Consider the following 17881-nt stretch of genomic DNA (forward strand, 5'->3'; position numbering starts at 1 on the left):
AAATGGTAATCTTTTAACAAATTAATGAACAAAAATTAGGAAAATTTAACATTTTCTTTATAAAATAATATAATTTTAAGAAATTAGCTATATGACAAAAACGTTCCCTGTGAAATTCCCGTCGGCAAAGTCTTTCCAGAGAAAAACCGAAAGCTAAATCCTGCTTCGAAAAAAAGGACATTCGCCGAGCAGAAGACAAGACGAAGCTGCAAAGTTAACATAAAAGAAATATGGATAAATAAAGGGAGCAGCGAAGAAGGCAGCACATAAAGGAAATATGATTGAGATTCACAGCCAACGAGGACGTCGAAAATAAGAGAAAAAAAAATATAAAAAGGAGGAGAGACGCGCGTCCTGCGTCGCCGTCGACGTTGCTCCGCCTAAAGTTGTCATAATTTGCTCTATATGCGTTTTTATTTATTTGCCGATCCGATGCGCGCATAAAAAACGAAGACGTTTCATTCGGTTTTTTCTCCCTTCTTTTTTTACGTCTCTTTTTTTGAGTTGGTTTCCCGGAGAGAGTGCCGCCGAGCGAGAGGGAGGAGCACAGCTATAGTGGTGCTAACCGGCCTAACAGCGGGATAACATTCGAAGTTCAGTCTTATACGGCATTTCCCCAGCTGTTAGCCGCTAACAGGGGCAGAGCGCGAGCGTGCGAGAGAGAAAGGTGGTGCGAGAGTGGAGCGGAGCGGAGAAGCTTTCGCTGCTGCGAATTTTGGCGGCGACTCCTGTTTTTTTAGTATAGAGCGCTGCAGTCTTTAGCTCCGACTAGCTCAGATACTCATTTGAGCTTGGAGACAGGACGTCGCTGCCGCTGCCTCTGCTCTTCTCTGCTCTGCCCGCGCGGGCGCCACTCGAGAAGCGCTAAGGACATTCCGACGCCGACGTCGTTCGCGTCCGCGCTCGCGTCGTGTTCGTTCGTGTTCGTGCTCGTGCGTTTCGGACTCGGACTCGGATTCGCACTCGAGCTGCAGCCTGAGATTGCGATTCCGATTCCGTTCTTGGCCGTGGTTCAGTCAGCAAGCGAAAGCGCCTTTTTCCCAGAACCCTGAATCCTGAAAGCGCTGAGCGCCTCACAAAAAAAGGAATAAACGCACACTCTGAAGGCAAGAAAAGGCAAAGAAGCAGCGGAAATTTGCAAATATTAACAGTTAACGGGACCGCAGTGCGTTTTTATTACCGCCGCCTCCGCCGTCGCTGCCTACGCATGTGTGTGTGCGAGTGCCTGTGTGTGCGTGCGAGGGGGCGGGGGCATGTGTGCGAGTGTGTTGGTGTGCGCGCGTGTTTAATTAATCATAAAATCTCCATCAAAATGCAAAGCCCGCAAAAGTAACTCGCAAAAAGCAGCAACAACGAGAGCGGGGGCGGGAGATAACAAGCGGGGGGAGGATAGAGAGAGAGAGACGGAGAGCGAAATGTGCAATAAACTCGATTTTTCTGGCATCTAAACTAAAAACTAACGGCTCGCTTTGCCGTCGGCATCCGTGAGATACTTTCCGAAGAAACAACAAGATGCAATAATGAAACAAGGATAGCGAAAGAGCAAAAAACCAAAACAAGCGACAGGAGAAAAGGCGCCAAAAAGGGTGAGAAAATAATTAATAATTTTTAACAGATTTCACACCTTTCAATTAAATATGCATATAAAAATGATTTAACTAACTTAAATAAAACATTTAATAAGATATACCACGAATATATGTTGTAGATAAGCATAACTAGTTTATAAAATCATTAGTTACCATATAAAAACATGTCATAATTTACACAATAATTCAAAGTAACATTAAAATATTTCATTTCTAATCGTAAATAGTTTGAATAAAGAATACATCAGGATCTGACTTATACATATTATTAATAATAGTTAGTTCATAATATTACGCTTTTTAACATCATAAACTTAAATTTGTGTATCAGAGAACATATAAGTATAAATTAAACCAATAGTTATTTATAAAAACACCTTTAAGATAGTACTTACTCTAAGAGAAATTAAAAAAATGGAACCCCTAATAATAAGAAATACCCAGATTACAATTTTCCCTTAAGATGTACTCTTAACTAAGTAATCATTATAATTAAAACAGAAATCCCATAACAGCCATAAAAATTGGGTAATTTGTTAAGTTACTGCGGAAATGGAATCGAAGTAATTTATTTTCCGAAGAAAAATTGAGGACAAAGTCTTGTATAATTTATTCGTTTTGTTTCTGTAAGAAGAGTGACAGGTTTCAACCCCTTCATATATAGTACCAAGCTCCTTCCTGTGGTTTTATTCTCTTCGATTGGTAATATGTCCAGCCAAGTGTAAGGACACTTTAATTTAATGTTTTACTCAGCAAAACATACAAAATGGTAGTTGTAACCCTTGTATTACTTTCAATTTAATCATACTTTTCTTTTTAATTTGTTGTTTATTAATGTTGCTATAGGGCGTTCAGGAAATGTTTTTTATCCCCTAAAATGTCAGACATGTTTAAAGACCGAACTATGTAAGAATCTCCTAAAGGACTTCAAATATGTATCGCAATTGAAGTTATTAAATTTAAACTGAAAATGTATTGTTTTAGTAACATTTTAGAAAGATAAAATATATATTTAAATTGAAAATTTTCTTTATAAAGACGGACTTAGTTAAGCTTTAATATATTTTTATATCAATCTATTTTAATTAAATCAATTTTTTATAATTTAAAATCATCATTGAATTTGAATTCTTAGCTTTCTCTTTATTGTTTATTGATTAACTTGAGCTCTATATACATACATATATACATACATAACACATCCTGATGGCTGTTGACTCTTCTCGGCACACAGAGACCCCTCCATGAGAGCTTTGATATATGGTGCTTAGCCTGCGAGTAACCTACAAATTGGGGAATACATATTGCACAAGATCCCAAATAGAGCCTCGGGCTACTTGGCCGTTCTACAGCCCCCGAGACCCCGCCCATCTCTTGCCCTTGTTGTCGGGCTCGCCTCTTGCGAGATTATTTAACTTTGACACTTTATGCGAGGACATGCAACTGCAACGGAGCAGCCCGAAAGTTGCATGTTGGGCTTATGTCAAAGTTAACATAAATACAACTACTTTGTGCCCCAAAGGTGGCTGTCGAGGGGCGGGTCAAGGGGCTGCGACATGGGCGTAAGGTCGCTGGCTGCTCGGAAATGCCCAATGTTCGAGGAGTTTGTGCCGTAGGATATGACACGGGATACAAGCATCTAGGGGAGTGCAACGACAACAAGACGAACAATATCCCAAGCCAAAGAAACAACAACGCATGTCAAGAACGAAATTAACATGGCAACGGGGGGAGAGTGGTAGTGGGAGATGCTGACCATCCTAAGGTTAAACGAAAAGATGACAGGTGTCAAGTCAGTGTGTCAAAGATACCGAGTATCTGACAGATGCACCGCAGAACGGGATAATAGCAAAGCCATATAGAAAGAGGCGGGGAAATGGCAAACAGTTCAATCAAGTCACAATTGATGCAACTCATGCCCGGCATAAATAATTCTCAATCAGGCACATACTTGAAGATACAAAGATACATAACCAGAAGCTGAGGAAATGCTACTCAGCCCCCTATCCCGTCCATTTATATTGTTTTATTGTCTTAATTAATTTATGAGTTGCGCGATTTCATTTCTATCTGGCTGCGTATTATTTTTTCGCTGTTCGTTGGCTTTGCCATAAATTCATTTGTAAAAATTCGAAGCGCTCCTCGTGTACATAGTACGCCAGTCAGTCTATTTCTCATTTCGACTTTTCACTCCCCTCGCAGCCGTAGCCAACGAGGTCCCTATTATATTTGATATAAAGTTTATTTTCATTTTAATAATAAATACGCTAGCGTAAAGCTCGCGAGTCAAGGGACACCGGACGGATGAAATATTTATTTTGTGTTATGACAGAAATGTGCGGCCATAGTCGTCGCTATGTGTGCATATAAAAATGTATCTATCTATCTGCGCGCCCATCTGCCTCTGCCGTCCCCTGTTTCAATAGTTCATGGCATATTTTGTAGCGAATATTTGGCGAAAATGTTTTTATTATTCGCAGCGTGATGCCGTAATGTGGGCCATTGAAGCTGACACACAGCTCGTCCGCACATGCAGCTATCCGTCTATATATCAATCCATCTGCAGCCCCAATTCTGGTCGATTTGGGCCTTCAAATATCATTGCATTTCTGCATTTACGAATTTCATTTCATTCCGTTTTGCTAATTCAATAAACCGCATAAATTGAATTTTTATTGCTCATTCACAGCGCGAATTTATTAGTTGGATTCCATTCTGGTCTGGTTAGAACCAGCCTCGATTTTGAGTTGCCTTTTTATGGCTTTCTGTCGAGGCAATAAACCAAATTCAATTCATATTCATCAAAAAGCAAATTACGGAACTGAAAAACGCAAAATTCGACTGAATTAATAACGACATTCATTTACTAAAATATATTTAATGGCGACTCTACATGGCTGTTTCTGTGGAATGACTAATTAAAGGGAAAATAAACTTGAGATTGGTTATTTTGAATTTTAGAATCAATAAATACGGAAATTCAATACGATAAAAGGTTTTGCAATTTGAACAAATTAATTCTATTATAAAACAATACCAAAAATAGTTTTGCCTTTCCATTCCATTAATAAATTTATTTAATTAACAAATTAATTTTAGAAACTAATTGATCTTGATTGGTTTAATGTTAAATAAATACTTTGAATTAGAAGGAAATTGTAGTGCCTAATTGATTTTGTTGAATAATCATTAACTAAGATACATTTTGTATGGTTTCTAATTTTAAAACAAGGCATCCAATTAATTAGAATTGTTACATTTTAATTTTAATTTAATGTTTTTATTTTATATTGTCGTGGATAATTGTTGTCATGTTTAGGGACTTAATTTTTACACAAAATGCTTTGTATTTTATAATTTTTCTTTCTTTATAGTCTCTTGAATTAATAAATACCATAGTTAATTGCGGGTCACAAAATTTATTTTTAAAGAAATTCGAGTTCCTGACTTTTATCCCTTTCTCAGTGTCCCTAGTTTATAAGATTAACAATTTACCTTAGATATAGACGCAATAATATCACAAAGTCACAAAGCTCTTGAGTTCTCCATTCCCTGTCAAGATTCAAATTCAAAATTGAGTTACCAAATTTCAGTGCCAAATAATAGCCAGAAAAGGAAGCGAAACAAAGAAGACGAGGAACAGGTAGAGGTAGCTACTTGAATGCAATTATTTCCTTCGTTTATGAGTAATTAAAACGGAACGAGAGCGAGGCGAGGCGAGGATTGGCAAAATATCAAAAATGGCCATCATTGTATTGTCTGTGAGGGCGCTGAGGAGGGGGAGTGGGGCGATAAACAAGTGTCTGACCAGATATACACACACGTGTCTCTGTGTGTGTGTGAGCAAGTGGCCCCGGTACTTTGCATAGATTGTCCACTTTAGATTAAGCCATGAATAATTTATGTGCGTCTCTTATGATTTTAATTGTTTGCAATGGCAGCTCAACAACTCCACCGAGCCACCGAGCAACCCTCTCGGACCCCAGCCCTTCCTTATACTCCTTTCAAAGCTGAAGAAAGGGCAGGGCATGAAGGCGAACGAGCGAAAGCGGAGGCAAAAACAAAGTAGCGCCCCAAAAGCAAATGCAAAACAATACAAATTCATCTACACAAGCCTCGAGACTGGACTTTCCTGGCTGAAGTGCTTCTGTGTGTGTGTTTGTGGAGTATCTGTGTGAGCCGCGTATCTGTGTATCTGGCATTGGTCTGCTTATGCTTCTGCCTCTGAATCGGCCTTCTTCCCAGGCCATTCATTCATTTCAGTCCCCTCAGCAGCAGACATTTACATTTCCCCACACAGTTGCAAACAGGGATATATATGTATATATATGTATATTGTAGAGGTGTGTGTGGCGCTTAACCCTCGAGTGCCGGCACCCCGCTGGCTCAACTGGTTGACCGTCATTGTCGTAGTCGTCGTCGTCTGGCATCGTTCCATTTCGCTTCTTTCTCAAAAATTATATGAAAATTATACCAATTCAACTCATAAAATTTTTTCAGCTTAATAAATTTGCAGACATTTTGTAAGGGACCTGGGAGCTGGGAACTGGGAACTTGGAACAGGGTTCATTGTCGTCATTGGTCTCTGCGCTCTCATGCAAAATGGTCAATTCCGAAGTGGCTTTAAGCCCATTCCCTCGCCTGCCTTCTTCTGGTTTTATATATACACACACGAGTACATTGTACATCGGGGGAGCGTTAACCAAACGCAGTTGCCTCGCTTAAACGAAGCTCATAAATTTGCCTCAAACAATTTCCACTTTTTTTTTTGTTCGTCCAGCCACTTTAACCGTTTTCATTTCCCATATTTTCCTTGGCTTTTTTTTTTGGGGAAGTCAATTCGGTAGTAGGAGGTGGGAAAAAGCGTGGGTTTCACTTTGTTTGGGGGTTTTTTTTTTCTATAAGCATAAGTCAGGTGGAACTCGAATAGCAATAAATCAGACAATCCTTTGGCATGAATCATGCTTCTAAAGGTCTTTTACATCACTACAGGAAGTTATTTATTTATAAAAATAAAAATCCTCAAAAATACTTTGGGGTTACATACCCACAAATAGCTTAATTAGAGAATAACCCACCCAGCTTATGTTATTATATTCCTAATTTGTAGCATATCTCAAAAAGTCATCACTTAAAAAACCTAAAACTCTTGCAATTCATTAAAAATCTGACAGATCCGTCAGTCTGTCAGAAATGGCGCTAGCTACCCCAAAAATCGACCCAATAAAGTGATATCCGTCCGTGGACTGTCAGTCTTTCGTTTGCGATCGACGGTTGAAACAACAGACTTCAATCAAGATCTTACCTCCCATTTTCCATCCAATTTCCATGCCGCCCGCCATAAACTGGCAAGTGTCTGTTTACGTTGGCTCCGGGTTCATTCATTCAATGGCTCCCAAAACAGAGCCCCGGATATTTCTGTGTGTGTCTATCAATCAATCAAGCGAATTGCAATGAATTTTGATCAATATCCGCTGCAGACGCTCGGGAGGGAAAAAACAGCAATATGTTTGCTACTTATAGCTAGCCATAATTCACGATTTGGCCGAATGATTGACGCCGTGTGTGTGTGTTGATTTCGAACTTTACTTTCGGAGAGATCCCAAGATTTAGAGTTCCTCCGACAGGGACCACCTGCTGGCAGGAAACTTTGGCTATTTTCCTAGGGCTACAGTGACAAAGGAAATGAAAGCTTGAAACTTTTCTGACGGAAACCCACCGCAGCCTAGGGAACTCCGAGGGAACTTCTTAAAGCTCCGGCGAGGCAATTGCGGAAGTTTTATGTTTTTGGCTGTGCGTAAATCGCTCAAGAAATCAGCTCAAGTGGAATAAGTTGTGGCTGCTCACTTTAGCCTCGGTTAACACTTTCGCCCCAAGGCCTCGCCTCGCCTCGACTTCATTTCGGGGGTTAACTCCACACCAAAAAACATTGATTTCGGATGAGTCCATCGCCATTGATGGAAATAGTAGTGGGCTCGATATGTGCGCGCCGCCGATGATTTCGGATTTGGATTTGGGTTTCGAGTGCGCCACCTCCAATCGATATCCGTGCATGGATACAATGGAATCCGTATCTGTATCTGTAGCGGTATCTGCATCTGTGCCCGGCCAGTGTGTTTACCTTTGCCAATAAATTCACTTAATTGCCGGGAAATAATCATAAAGCAATCGGCCGTAATGCGGATGGGATACGATATCCACACTCTTCGGGTAGAATTTGTGGCCCTGTTGAAAGTGTAACTCAGAAATGGTGTGGAATTATGTTGAAATCGATTTTCTAGGAAATTTATGCGAAGCATACGTCGGAACCTTTAGTTTGGGACTTAAATTAAGCAATACAGTGCCCCGAGTAGGCCATCCATTCAACGCCACGTGTTAGAAATGCTTCCAAATTCATAGTAAAATTGTATACCAGAGTTGGATCTATCATGCCATTCTCCACGAAGTTTTTAGGCAGCTGGAGCTACTTGGGTGTCCGCTGCGTGCTTTTCCTCGCAGGACGACAGTTCTACAGGCGGCATCCATCCAATACGCGAGTGGTCATGGATTTTCCCACTTTCGCCCAGCTGTGCTCGTGCTTTAACTTGGGAAAATAGATCTGAAAGCACAGGGTTGTTATATCGGGCCAATAAATGAGGTATAATAAAGTCCTTATTAAGCGACTGCGATGTGTGCTTTTTTATCCCGATTTTCCACGGTATGGTCTCACTGTATATTTTTAACTTATTATATAATTATCTTTTGGGGAATTTGAGGATTTCAGGATGCTCTTTACACTTTTCACTTTGTAGATTACTCTTTTGCATGAAAGTATCTTTCGATATCGTTGTTCCGATTAAGAATGCAGGTTTAGTTTAGTTAAGTGGCCGCTGTTGGTCTGATTTCGACAGTGGTTATATAGCCTGGAGTCGTCAATATCTGCCGACGTCAAGTAAATTAGCTAGAGCCGGAATAATTCGATCGATTGGAGGCACAAATCCAACCGGGGAATGAGGAGTATGGGTGGACTCAAAGTTATGCTGAGTGATTCCGTGTAATACATCAATAAATTACCCACTCTTACGGCAATGGGGCTCATGCAAAACTCTTCGGGGTTCCTACAGCCGTGTCGGGATTCTACTCCAAACCCTCACCCAAGTCCGAAATATCCAAATTTCCCACTCCAGCCCGCACGCGGCCAATCCAGATCAGAGGCTACTATTTTAAGTTATACGCGGACTAACCATATGCGCCCTGTTCATTTATTCAACGTCTAAAATTGCGACACGCCGCTATTCATATATTCAAAAATTTATCATAAAGTCTGACCGGCCGCTCCTTACGTGACGATCCGGCCATATGCATATATCATGGAAAATTACACTGCGCAACTCTGAATTTATACGAGGATAATTTGGCACAGTTCTGGAGCCCAAGAAAAGTATACGAAAGTAAAAGCAAAACCAGAACCTATTTATTTATGCATAGAATATAAACCTCTGTAATTTAAGCTCGTATATAATTACCTTCCAGACTAGCTTTTTAAGTCAGGATCCCCTCACTGGAACACCTTTGTTGGACAGTGTGTCTTACAGTCCAGGAAAATGGGGAAAAATTCACGTAACTAACGAAAACTTTCCCAATATCTTCTCCCCTTTCGTTGCCAGGGTGCAGTCCATGCGCAGACTTCAGCGGCAATCGGGATCAGGAGGTGAGCGCTTCCGATCGAGGGGATAATGTGTTCAATATTTCGCAACCGCATCAATTACCGTGGGACTGGCGGCACCAGGAGCGGCAGCGGGGAGCGGGACAGGGATCGAGAGAGGGATCGGGATCGGGACAGAGACCGAGACAGGGACAGGGACACCCTGCTGGCCAAGGAGCTGGATGCGGATAGCAACAACAATGGCACCGAGCCGCAGGTGGAACCGGAAGTGGAAGCGGCTCCTGACTGCTCCGACACGGAACGGGAGGCGGAGCAGGAACAGGAGCTGGACAACAGCAATGAGGCGCTCGATCTCTCGGTGATCTCGGCCAGCGGTCGGGGATCTCTGCCGGGCAGTGGTCACGTCTCGCTGGAGGCTTTACAACATACCAAAGTGGCGGTGGCCCAGTTCGCGGCCTCAGCGCTGTCCGGAGGAGGTGGAGGTAGCCACCAGTCCGCCGACCTGGCCATGGTGCAGTCCACCATCTTCAATGTGCAGCGGCAGCATCTGATGCAGCTGCAGCTCATCCAACACCTGCAGAGTCAATTGAAAAGGGCCGAGGCCGTAGCCCTGGGCAGGCAAGCCCAGAGCGACGAAGAGGAGGAAGAAGCGGAGACGGAACCAGAGCCGGAGCCCAAGGAGGAGCCAGCCAATGGCCTGAAGGAGGAGGCACAGGAGCTGGAGCAGGACGAGGAACAGGAACAGGAGCGCGAACGGGAACGGGAGCTGGAGGAGAGTTCAAAGACTGACAAGGCGACGACTGAGGAGAGAAAAGTGCAGGCGGAGATTGAGGGCTCGGACTACCAGCCAATGATGTGCGACATCAGTTCGAGCCTGGCCTCGAGCATCATCACCAACCACGATCCCCCGCCGGCTCCCAACGAGCCCAACTGCCTGGAGATGCTGCAGCGGCGCACGGAGGAGGTCCTTGACTCCGCCTCCCAGAGCCTGCACGCTGCCCAGCTGCAGGAGGAGTACTCGGAGTACGCCTCCAAGGAGGCCCAGAGCCGGGGCGAGATATTCAAGCATCGCTGCAAGTACTGTGGCAAGATCTTCGGCAGCTACTCTGCCCTCCAGATCCACCTGCGCTCGCACACCGGGGAGCGGCCTTTCCACTGCAACGTCTGCGGCAGCAAGTTCACCACCAAGGGCAACCTGAAGGTCCACTACCAACGGCACACGCAGATTTTCCCGCCCATGCTGCTGCCCCCAGGGGTGGCGCCCAATGTGGGGCACCCGTCCGGACAGGGACAGGGTCAGAGTCAGGGTCAAGTCCAAGCCGAGCAGTTCCCTATGCGCCTGCCCTTTGTGCCGCCTGCGATTCCGGCGAGCCAGGAGCAGGTGCACCAGCAGACAGAAGAGCAGGAGGAGATCAAGTCGGAAATACCAGCCCTCCAGGCCGAAGATCTCAGCAAGCCGGCGGTGAAGGAAAAGGAGAAGGCGCAGGAGAAGGCGCACTCGCCTGTCGAGCGTGCCAAGACTCCCAAAGAGGTGACACCCGAGCTGAAGTCCCGACCACCACCCATACCGGCTGAACCGTCACCCGAGAAGGCCGAGAAAGAAGCTCCTCCCAAGCCCACAATGACCCCATCTCGCAGAAACGGCTCCATACGCAAGCGACAAACAAGCAGCGCTGGAAGCCCACCACAGGAGGATAGGGAAAGGGATCTTGCCGAACACCTGCACATAGCCAAGCTGGTGAGGCGCTCCTCCTCTAGTCGAGAGTCCCAGCAGCCGGCCGAGTACTCGCTCGCCCAGATGGAGCGCATCATCGACAAGTCCTGGGAGGACCTCATCGAGATCGACAAGACCTCAGAGACCTCGAAGCTGCAGCAGCTGGTGGACAACATTGAGAACAAGCTGACCGATCCCAATCAGTGCATCTTCTGTCAAAAGGTCATGTCGTGCCGCAGCTCTCTGCAGATGCACATCCGCACCCACACCGGCGAGCGACCCTTCCGCTGCAAGATCTGCGGCCGGGCCTTTGCCACCAAGGGCAATCTCAAGGCCCACATGAGCATACACAAGATCAAGCCGCCGATGAGGAGCCAGTTCAAGTGCCCCGTGTGCCACCAGAAGTTCTCCAACGGGATCATCCTGCAGCAGCACATTCGCATCCACACCATGGACGATGGCAGCGGTGGTCAGGGAGGTGCTCCCCCAAATCCCGGAGAGGCTGAACGGCTAGGCATTGAAGATCAAAACTCGAACAAGTCCATGGGCACTTCGGATACCCTGGACTTCTCCACCACCATTTCGGATCATTCGGGTCAGAGGTCTGAGTCTTCGCAGGGCGGTGACTTTGACGAGTTCATGACCATGGACAGTACCGACGACTCCAGGGATAATTCGAGTGCGGCAACAGCCACGCCACATCCTCTGGAGAGGGATAGGGATAGGGACCGGGACAGAGACCGAGACCGGGAGCGAAGGCCACCCAACGATGGCTCCGATGAGAGATCCCACTCCAACCCCGACCTGGCCGGTGGCCGATCTGAGAACGGTGAGATGCCTGCAATGGATCTGTCCTCGCCGTCGTCAGCCTCTGGTCGCATTTTCGGCGCTGGAATGGTCAACGGAGGAGCCGGTGGAGGATCAGGAATGCCCATGCTCGGAATGCCCATGCCCCCAAACCTACTGCTCATGGCGGCTGCCCGCGAGGAAATGCACGCCTTGGGCCACGCCCATGCCAAGTTCCCGCTGCTGCCCTTTGGTCCCCTCGGATTTATGGGTGAGTTACACAAAATTAAATATATAAGCAGTAGATACTCCTGCTTCAAGAAACATTTAATTAGGAACAGAATTAAGTAATTTCAAACTGATTTATTTATGTATTAAAGTCGAGAGATTTATATAAATAAACCCAAACAGAGGAGAATATATACGTGACATTAACTTTGCTGTGCGTCTGCGGATGCGAGATGACAAAGTCCCTTTGTCTGCCACCTTTGACCCCGTCAGCGTTTGCCACTCCGCCGGCAGTGGCAGCGCGATAAATCTGCGATCTGGCCGCGACATAACTCAATTGGACCGGGACAAAGCACTCGGAGAGCACTTCTCTTTCGGCGCACTACGCCCAGCTCCATTCCCCAGTCCTATGCCAAATTCCGCAATTTATTTATAAACATTTGGCGCATTCCCGAATCGAGGCGCAGAGCAGTCGCGATCGAGCAGCGATCTGTCGCCTCATTATGTCACAACCTCTTGCGCGGATGGATATTTATTATATCTCCGATCGCTGCCAGCACGTGGCGGAAATTATGTGTCCCCCAGTTGACCTCCCGAGTAACTCTTTGTCTGCGTACCGCCTCTTCTTCATCCGCAGGCCTGCACCCGCCCCCCAATGTGTGCAATCTCTGCTTCAAGATGCTGCCCAGCCTGGCTGCCTTGGAGAGTCATCTGCAGAGCGAACATGCCAAAGAACCGGCCTCGGGCCACGCCCACCGCCCCCACTGCAACGAAGCTGGATCACCGTACGGTGCCAAGGTGAGTGTTAAAGATTAACTAAGGGTTAGTAGTAAGGGTTACCTTTGAGATCTGAAGTTCTCTTTAAGATTAACAAATCTAATAATATTAAACTATTCAAGTCACCCCACTCCCTAGCTCATCTCCACTTGCCCCATTCTAGAACATTTCCCTTTCAACCACTAATCACCTCCATATAGTTCCCTCTTTCGCCGCATTCCCTGCCCCAAATATGGTGGCACTTACATCACATCCACCTAGCCTAATCCCAGCTCAACTCTCGCTCTGAGAACTAATGCCATCTGGCGCGGAGTGAGACTGAATCAACTGAGTCGACTTCATCGGCCCTGCCTTGGTCATGATTAATTAAAATGTTCACGGGTTCAGCCAGCTCCTGGGGCCGGCTTGATTTGGCCAAATATGGGATGGAGCTTGGCCCGTTTGTGGCCGCGACCATACAAATTATGAGCACATTATTAATTGCCCGGCGTGTTCGCCTTATTATGAAGAAATTGTGGCCAACTTGCATAGTTTGCCTTAATTGTTGGCGTTCCGCTTTGCGGCCTCCCAACTCTCCCAACTTGGCCGGGAGCTGGAAACCCGACCTCTGGCTTCCAGACTCCCCTTTCCCCCCCAGGTTCATCCAGAGCTAGTGGAGAGAGCTTTAAGTGCCCCGGATTACATCGCCCAACAATGCCAATTATTTATTAAAGTGCGTTCGCTGTTCGCTAGAATGGATAGAGGGAAAGAGGGGTGCGGCTGGGGCTGCTGGCTGCCCATAATTTAAGTACAAATGCGAGTATTAATATTATTTCTAGACGGGGCCGGCACTGCGGCATTGTCTCTCTATGACTAATGACATCGTTCATTATGGCTAACATTCTTGGAGAATTTCCAAAATTGAAAGTGAGTGCCTCGGTCCAGGGACAGAATTAGGGGAGTTTGCCAAATAGGCGACTAGACTAGCTTTTCTGAAATTATTATGCAAATAAAAATATTAAATAAGAATAGGGGTTTTGTGTAATTTTGTTTAAAACTTTTTTCTGCCTTTAGATAAATTTTTAGGGACTTAAAAGGCTTTGATTTGTGTGTCTTAGAGTCTTTTTAATAGTGGTTACTTCCCATCAGTGTAGGCCTTATTTCTTTTAGCTTCATACATTTTGTCAGCCCCAGCTCCCTTCTCAACCGCCCCTGTTCTGGCCTTCTGCATTGTGGTCGAAATGAGAATGCAGTGTAAATGTCATAACATTTTTAGTTGGTAATCAGCAAGTGCCTCCGGATTCCCTCCGCCCTTTCCCTTATGGCAATGCCAGACAGCTCTTGTTCTTTCTTCACTTCGGGACTCTGGATGATGAGGACCAGCCACGTTCCGTTTTGCTCGCTTAGCACATTGTTGATGATCTAGAGCAGACGAACATCGGATCGGGTTGGGAGGTAGGGGATAGTAGTGGTGCTAGGACATATGATGGGGTTTCAGTTTCGAGTTGGAGGCTGGGAATCGGCATCATCTTTTGGGCTTGAAATTTCTAAATGATTCAAAAATCTTAAGTAATTACGAGAATGCATTATGATGATGCGAAATTTACGACTCCGTCTGGTATGCCCTGGCCCCTGGATCGCGGATAAGTCTAGGGAGAGTCTGTCGAGGGGATCAGGAGGGGCAGAAGGGAAGAGATATAGAAGGCCTGTGTGCCGGATCGGTGGCGGTGTGTGCGATGCATTCAATGCAAATAAATTATGCTACGCTTTATGCAAAATTATTTAATCTTTTGTTCGTCGCGTCTGCTGGGGACACAGCTGGGGGGACGCTGCGCGGCATGCATGTAGTTCCCTCTGCCGACTCTCCGCCGAGCAATTGTTTTGCCATAAAAATATGAGACCCGGCGGCATCGTCTGCGCGAGATAATTAGTTGCCATTATTACACGCGATGGCATAGAATAATTGTGAATTATGTTTCGCTCTCTCTCGATCCCAGCGAAAATAAGACCGTCAAGGGGCGCGAGTCTGAGGCAGCGGGATTAACGGCACATTTAACCGAAAATGTACAGAAATTAGCGCCCGTCGCGAAAGCATCTCGCCCTGTAACTTTGTATCTCATCTCGCCATTGCAGCTCACTCTCAACCCAAATCTGTTTGCAAAGAAGCCGCCTCCGACGGGCGACAAGCTGCCGCCGGAATCGTCACCCCGGCCGATGTCACACAGCTCGGAAGCCCCTTCCGCGGCGACACCGGTCAAGGAGGAGCAGCCCGATCAGGATAATCTGGCGCTTGAGGAGGGGGCATCATCAGCCTGTGAAGGATCTGCTCCAGGTACTGGTGCTGGTGCCTCCAACTACCCGCAGGAAACCGGCGATGCCGAGCAGTCGCTGATGAAGATGCAGCTCCGTAAGTGATACATCCCTTTTCCCCTGTGAATTTCCCTGATTGTCCTCCCATTAGATGCCCATCGCTTCCCGGCCAGTCCCCTTGACTTTCAGCAGGCTCTGATGTCCGCCGGTCCGCCGAGCTCCAGCCTGGATCCGCCGGTGAACAATAAGCACTTTTGCCACGTCTGCCGGCGGAACTTTAGCTCCAGTTCCGCCCTCCAGATTCACATGCGAACCCACACGGGCGACAAGCCCTTCCAGTGCAATGTCTGCCAGAAGGCCTTCACCACCAAGGGGAATCTTAAGGTGCGGATAGAAAGAGTCCCTGTTGGTTTTCGGACTTATTAATCTGATTGCCCCTCGACATGTCTTGTTATTGCTCTCACTCAGGTACACATGGGCACGCACATGTGGACGAACCCCACTTCGCGGCGAGGTCGTCGGATGTCCTTGGAGCTGCCCATGCGTCCTGGCCCGAACCAGGGCGCTGGACATCCAGGAACTAGTGCCGAGCAAGAGTTTATGCAGCGAAGACCGGAGCTCTTTTTTCCCTACCTGCCGCCTTTTTTTAACGGACTGCCGCCAAAGGTGAGCACTAACTTAGGGTTCTTGGGAATATATAAACAAATGTATATCTTAAAAATATTAAAATAATTATCTTTAATGATTTTCGTATTATTTAATTAATTTTTCTATAAAATGGTAACCTCTTTGACCCTTCGTAATCCCGACTTCTTTTCATTCTCATTTTAGCCTGGTGAACTGAGTCCCGGCGCCTTTCCCAACATCCCTCCGCCGCCTTTTGCCAACGGAGGGAAGTATCCCTATCCACCCGGACTTCTCGGTTTCCCGGGCTTTCTGGGACAGCATCCGTACGGCATGGATCGGAGGAGTAGCAGCAAGTCACCCACTCCAGAGCCGGCCCAGAGTCCTTCGCTGAGGGAGGACGACATGGGGGGCGGCAGCATTTGGCATCCGCTGAGCAGGATCAAGGTGGAGGGTAACCAGGGCGATGCCCTGCTCCACGAGCAGGATGACCAGGCGGAGGCCGAGACAGAGGTCGCCGGGGGCGGAGACATGGAAGAGTCGGAGTCGAGAGATGCCGAGAAGTAACTGAGAGAGAAAGAGAGGCAGTCTTAGATCGAGTCTTAGTCTTGGAACACACATGGTTTTTGTGGAGTACATATCTTGAGCATTACCCTACGCTAAGCTTCAACTAGCACTGAGACACACTCAACGCGAACACGAATCCTCACACACACACACATATATACGAATATATCCTTTGTGTCTATACATATATATATATAAAATAGTACGTTAATTGATAGCGATCTTCAAGGCATTTAAATGCATTAAGTCTAGCCGGTAAGTTGTAAAAATAGCGGATCGAGAAGAGATCTTGGCCGGGGGCTCCTCCTCGACGTCGGATCAGGCGGGCTGCAAGGTCAGAACTTAACTAATTTTATGGCTATACTTAGATAATATACTAAAATACATATACAGATAAACATACACGTAATGTAATGAAATTAAAAACCGATAAAAAACAACCGCGACAAAAATGATCAAAAATAAAGCCGGCGTGCAAAATTGCAAAGAAAAAAATGTGACTTGTGACTCTTGACATTGCTCTTCCGGGAAGTGGGCAGCATTCCATTCGGATCGGATCGGATCGGGGGATCCCCTGCACCACAATGGATTCAATAAATTCATGCAAATTGGCAGCTTCGGTAAGTGCGTCGTCGTCTCCTTCGATCGGGCCACATGCCACGCGCAGGCCATTCATCATCCCATTCCCTCCGGGCAGAGAACGCCCTCGCCTCGCCCCAAGATCTGCCCCAGAAGTATCACATCCCCATCCCAGCAGATGTTCGCCTTTTGATTCATTTACCCAGACGAATTTTGGGCGAAGTGTCTCCTTGTCTCGCATCTCGCGTTGTCGCCGAACTTTTAATTATTCCCTTGTCATTTTTGGCGGTGCCAGTGCCCAATCTCCTCTAGCGGCGACAAAGACAATGCAGCAAATAATAATTTCTAGACCGCAACAACTTGATGTCGCCGCGAATTATAAATGTTGGCCGAATATGACAGGCGTTGTCTGCCAGAAAAACAAAAGACTTTCGACCCAGTCCACTCGGACACGGATATCTCAGTTGCGGCTGTAATCCCACAAAGATATATTTTCTGGGTCCACCAACTACGACGAAATATTAAAATATATAGGAGATTAATGTAAGAGCAAGATATTTCTTCTCTCTAGTAATTTATTTTGTTTAAATTAAATTGTAAAGAATCTTTCAAGACAGAAAAGAAGCACCTTTTAATTTACACTAATTATTAAGAAGGAACTCTGTTGTTAGTTCCTCCTTTTTCAAGGATCTTATGAAGGCAAGTTCCTCACCTTTCATTCCCCTCCAGAAGTCACTGCAAATGCTGGCTATCAACTTGCACATAAACACCTCTAAAACATTGCAACCCTCTCTAGTGGCATGTGGCATTGCTGGCAATTCCATTTCGCATTTTCCATTTTCCACAATGTTGCGCTTTTCCCGAGAAATTTAGCTCATTTCATGGACGCACATATTTCATATGCGGCCGTAAAGTGTCTTGTCTTGAAAGGGGTGAAAAAAGTCCGGGACTATTAACACAGCCCCGCGGCTGGAGCCATTAACTCCGCGATGCAGTCGACGGCGGTGGCTAACGAATCCGGCCTCCTGCATCGAAATGAGCGATGAGAAATTGTGCCATGTCTGTGTCGCGATTTCAAGATCA

The 17881-nt window shown here is 46.0% G+C and overlaps 1 protein-coding gene across 5 annotated transcripts; it reads left to right on the forward strand.

Moving 5' to 3' along the window:
• The first annotated feature begins 1414 nt into the window (after window positions 1-1414).
• Window positions 1415-16441, forward strand: salr (spalt-related). 5 transcript variants are annotated; one of them, XM_017177342.3, is made up of 7 exons: window positions 1415-1586; window positions 9236-12005; window positions 12600-12760; window positions 14852-15125; window positions 15180-15412; window positions 15497-15694; window positions 15860-16441. In XM_017177342.3, exons 2-7 carry the CDS (start codon window positions 9305-9307, stop codon window positions 16217-16219), a joined length of 3927 nt encoding a protein of 1308 aa, XP_017032831.1. In that variant the 5' UTR covers window positions 1415-1586; window positions 9236-9304; the 3' UTR covers window positions 16220-16441. The 5 variants fall into 5 exon arrangements, 4 of the variants coding, with proteins under 4 accessions (XP_017032831.1, XP_017032835.1, XP_070140646.1 ...); XM_017177346.3 differs by lacking the exon at window positions 1415-1586 and adding an exon at window positions 7899-8286; XM_070284545.1 differs by lacking the exon at window positions 1415-1586 and adding an exon at window positions 7899-8226.
• Window positions 16442-17881: the final 1440 nt, after the last annotated feature.

This window comes from Drosophila kikkawai, chromosome 2L (assembly GCF_030179895.1).
Source record: "Drosophila kikkawai strain 14028-0561.14 chromosome 2L, DkikHiC1v2, whole genome shotgun sequence".
Taxonomy (NCBI): Eukaryota; Metazoa; Arthropoda; class Insecta; order Diptera; family Drosophilidae; genus Drosophila; species Drosophila kikkawai.

Excerpts from the sequence above, each read along its gene's own strand:
- salr (XM_017177342.3), top strand. The coding sequence starts at position 9,305 with ATGTGTTCAATATTTCGCAACCGCATCAATTACCGTGGGACTGGCGGC. Across the intron at positions 12,006-12,599 it reads TGGTCCCCTCGGATTTATGG|GCCTGCACCCGCCCCCCAAT; the intron begins GTGAGTTACACA and ends CTTCATCCGCAG. Across the intron at positions 12,761-14,851 it reads GATCACCGTACGGTGCCAAG|CTCACTCTCAACCCAAATCT; the intron begins GTGAGTGTTAAA and ends TCGCCATTGCAG.